Source organism: Lathyrus oleraceus, chromosome 5 (genome assembly GCF_024323335.1).
Source record: "Lathyrus oleraceus cultivar Zhongwan6 chromosome 5, CAAS_Psat_ZW6_1.0, whole genome shotgun sequence".
In the NCBI taxonomy this organism is placed as follows: domain Eukaryota; kingdom Viridiplantae; phylum Streptophyta; class Magnoliopsida; order Fabales; family Fabaceae; genus Lathyrus; species Lathyrus oleraceus.
Genome location: NC_066583.1, coordinates 629,783,250 through 629,786,997, shown reverse-complemented (window position 1 = coordinate 629,786,997; position 3,748 = coordinate 629,783,250). Strand labels below are relative to the sequence as shown.

Below are 3,748 nucleotides of genomic sequence, written 5' to 3'. Positions count from 1 at the left end.
AATGTATTTTTGAGATTTATTTTTCTGAGGAAAGTCAAATGAACAACGGATGATAATATGTGCGTCTGAAAGATGATTTTTAATACACTTCCATAACTTTTATTGACCGAAACCAAATAAAAAAATAGAGAATAATTAATGCGTCAGAAAAATAACTTAGAGGGTATTTTTGGAATTTCAGATTGATTATGAAAAATACAAGGGGTGTATTGAGAATTCCCTATAGAAAACACTCCTATTGTGATCTTCAAGCTAAAATGATTTATATTGGGCCTATTCTAAAAAACTTCTTTTTACACCCCATGTTTTTATAAAATCACACATGTTCAAAATTGAAGTGACTCTAAGCTGTGAAAATAAACTCAATATTCTAAGTATAGTTTTATATTGAAGCTACTTTGATGTTTTCACAAAAAAAAATGGTGGTACTTGAATTTGACTGGTAGTTATTTTAATGTTGATGTCAAGAAAGATTCTATGTAACTTTTCTAGCAAGACTTTGGCTGTTGAATGAATATAATAATCAATAGATAGTTTTCTATTCTAAATAACCCAATTTTATAGGACTTGCTTTGCAAGTCACATAGTTTTATATTCAAATGAAACCATTCCTTGGTAACCAAATCCCAAAATGTCTCAATTTTCTGCAATCTACATGTCTCTAATGAATACATCTTCCAAATTTTTGCAGTATATATTCAAAAGACTTAACTTATGTGTATAGATGAAAATTATAAAGAAGCTCGCTTTCTACTTCCATGTAAGCATGTTCTATATACTTTACAAGTTTCTACTTTCTAGTACTATGGTTTTTAAACTTTGGATTTTTTTTTTTTGTTAATTCATGTGTAGAAATTAATGGAAATGTTAGCATTAAGAAATGAAGAAGATATCAAAGTGAAGTTCGAGAAAGATATTAATTTCAATACATTCTATAAGCCTTATCATGTTAGTACTACTACGGCTACTACCGAAGACGGCAAAGAATGTATAGGCCTAAAGGTGGCATTGTCATGCAAATATCTAATTTCGCAGTCTGATACAGAAGATGAAGTTGAGGACTTGATGTTGTTAGATAAAGAACCGAATAAACCAGAAGTTGTAATGTTGTTTTCTTCTTCTCAACTTGCTGATTCCGACCGTGATTTGGCTGCGACGAAGCTGCAGAAGGTTTATAAGAGTTACAGGATTAGAAGATATCTGGCGGATTTGGCTGTTGTTTGCGAGGAGCTGTGGTGGAAGGATTCAGACTCTTCTGCTTTTCAAAGGTGTTTGATTTCCCATTTTGATTCTGATAAATCTGAAACCGCTATTTCAAAATGGGCAACCGCGAGAACAATAGCTGCTAAGGTATATACCTTTTAATGTCGTTATCCTGTCACCGCGCAAGATGCTTAGTCCTAGGCGTGTTGGGGTGTGTTAATAGTATATATTAGACGAGATAAGACCTGAAAACGAGTTTATAATGGAGATACGTACCGCACTCTAGAAGTCTATTTTGTAGGGTTGAACCAGACGCAACACAAATTTTAATAATATTTCGACTTGTATTAGTCTTTTTTTCCTTAAAATTTTGTTGAATATCAATCGTTTGCAATTTATTCTTTGACTTGTAGATGGGAAGAGGATTGTCCAAAGATGATAAGGGGCAAAGATTAGCTCGAAAACACTGGCTTGAAGCCGTAAGCCCGTACTTCTACATCTTGATTTAATGGTTTCTTGGACTCCAAGAAAACAAACTATCTGAGCTAAAGTTTTCTTACATTTTGCAGATTGATCCTCGTCATCGATACGGACACAACCTGCATTTCTATTATGATGTTTGGTTTCAGTGCCAAAGCTCTGAACCCTTTTTCTATTGGTAACTATTAAGTTCTTATAGAATTTTTCATCCCTACTTTGAATTTCTTAATATATTTTTCTGACATGAAGGTTGGATATTGGAGATGGCAAAAAAGTAGATATCAACAAATGTTCAAGAAAGAAACTGCAGAGGCAATGCATAAAGTACCTTGGACCTGTAAGTTGTTTCATTCACTACACTGCATAGAGAAAATTGCACTCAGTTTGATATGAGTTGTTCAACTTTGATGCTTTGAATTCGCAGATAGAAAGGGAAGCGTATGAAGTAACCGTGGAAGGAGGGAAGCTTGTTTATAAACAAAGCAAGAACCTTGTACACACAACTGAAGGATCTAAGTGGATTTTCGTTCTTAGCTCATCTCGAGTTTTGTATGTTGGACAGAAGGAGAAAGGAAAATTTCAACACTCAAGTTTTGTAGCTGGTGCTGCTACCATTGCATCTGGAAGAATTGTTGCTCACAATGGAGTACTTCATGTATGGATGCTACATTTTTCATACACATACTCCTTTTTTAGCATGATTTTGAATCCCGGTTTCAAACCATACGACCGGTGTGGTTGAAATTGTGGCCTCAATTACGGTTGTGGACCACTATATAGAACCATGATTGTAACAGATTTTATTTCAGGTTATATGGCCTTATAGTGGCCATTATCGTCCAACCGAGAAGAATCTTATGGAGTTCATTCACTTCTTAGAGGAACATCATGTGGATATGACAAATGTAAAGGTGAATAATCATGTTGTAACATCTAGATTTGCCATAATTTTTTTCATCCCTAGACGAAATGGTAATAACTACTAGAAACTCACATACACAACCGTGAGCACCAGAGTTTGAACACTGGTGATAACGTTTAACCTAACAATATCGGCTTTTGTCAGTTGAGCTATGATTTGCAGACGATTTTCCAACAAAATTTAAATGTTAACAAACACCATCAACTAGTTGAATCTTGAACATTTTTTATGTTGTTGTCTCATGCAGAAACATCCGGTTGATGATGATATTCCACCTCCTGTAAAACCTGTGGACGAGAAGCTTCACTTTGAGCACATAGAAAATGTTGAAAGTAACAAGGCATTGTCAAGCAAATGGACAACTGGAGTTGCTCCTAAGATTGGTTACGTGAGAGAGTTTCCATCAAAACATCAACTTCAGGCACATGAAGAGCTCAATTCAACACCAAAAGCCAATAATGGAACATTTGAAGGCAAAACTGTCATTCCCTCTTTAAGGGCTAGTTCAGAAATTCTTCTGTCACATAGGCTTGAAAACATGGAACTTATCTAGTTCAATATTTTTCCAGCTATATACATATATATGAGTTATTGATGTGCATAAAAATTTGGACTATATATTATATTAGTACATATTACAGGCAGATAAAGGTCATAAAGGAGCAAATTCAGTATTTATTTTTTGATTTGGTTTTTTTGGCCATTCTGTGTTGTTAATAGTTAGCTTCTGCTGAGGCATATCTTTTTCATTCCCCTCAACTGCATAGTTGCTTGTCCGACAAGTTAATAAGAATATATATTTAACAAATATCTTTTATACTAGTTATTTGTATATTCTTTAAAAAAAACATGTCCTACAAACTGTCACTAAAGTTATCTATCAAAAAGACACGTCATATCCTCTCACTTTAAAGTCTTTGGTTTTCTTTGTTACCCCCTTATTCCAGCTACTTCTAAAAATAAATTATAGTCTCGCTCAACAACATGTGCATTTTTGGATTACCCTTCAAATCATAGAGATTATATATGTAATGAGTTGTGAGTAGTAAATAACTATTTGATAAAAATATATTTCCATTTTCTATCTTAAATGCTCCTTCAACCTCTAATTATGAATTTTTTAATACAAGCGAGACGTTATTT

At 33.8% G+C, this 3,748-nt stretch overlaps 1 protein-coding gene across 1 annotated transcript; it reads left to right on the top strand.

Moving 5' to 3' along the window:
* The first annotated feature begins 724 nt into the window (after positions 1–724).
* LOC127083596 (IQ domain-containing protein IQM5) lies at positions 725–3,169 on the top strand. Its single transcript, XM_051023908.1, has 8 exons — positions 725–760; positions 853–1,350; positions 1,617–1,682; positions 1,773–1,861; positions 1,933–2,020; positions 2,108–2,338; positions 2,493–2,594; positions 2,853–3,169. Exons 1-8 carry the CDS (start codon positions 725–727, stop codon positions 3,156–3,158), a joined length of 1,416 nt encoding a protein of 471 aa, XP_050879865.1. The 3' UTR covers positions 3,159–3,169.
* Positions 3,170–3,748: the final 579 nt, after the last annotated feature.

Coding starts and splice junctions, on each gene's coding strand:
- LOC127083596 (XM_051023908.1), top strand. CDS start 725: ATGAAAATTATAAAGAAGCTCGCTTTCTACTTCCAT. Junction 1,351..1,616: donor CGAGAACAATAGCTGCTAAG/GTATATACCTTT, acceptor TTTGACTTGTAG/ATGGGAAGAGGATTGTCCAA. Junction 1,683..1,772: donor GAAAACACTGGCTTGAAGCC/GTAAGCCCGTAC, acceptor TACATTTTGCAG/ATTGATCCTCGTCATCGATA.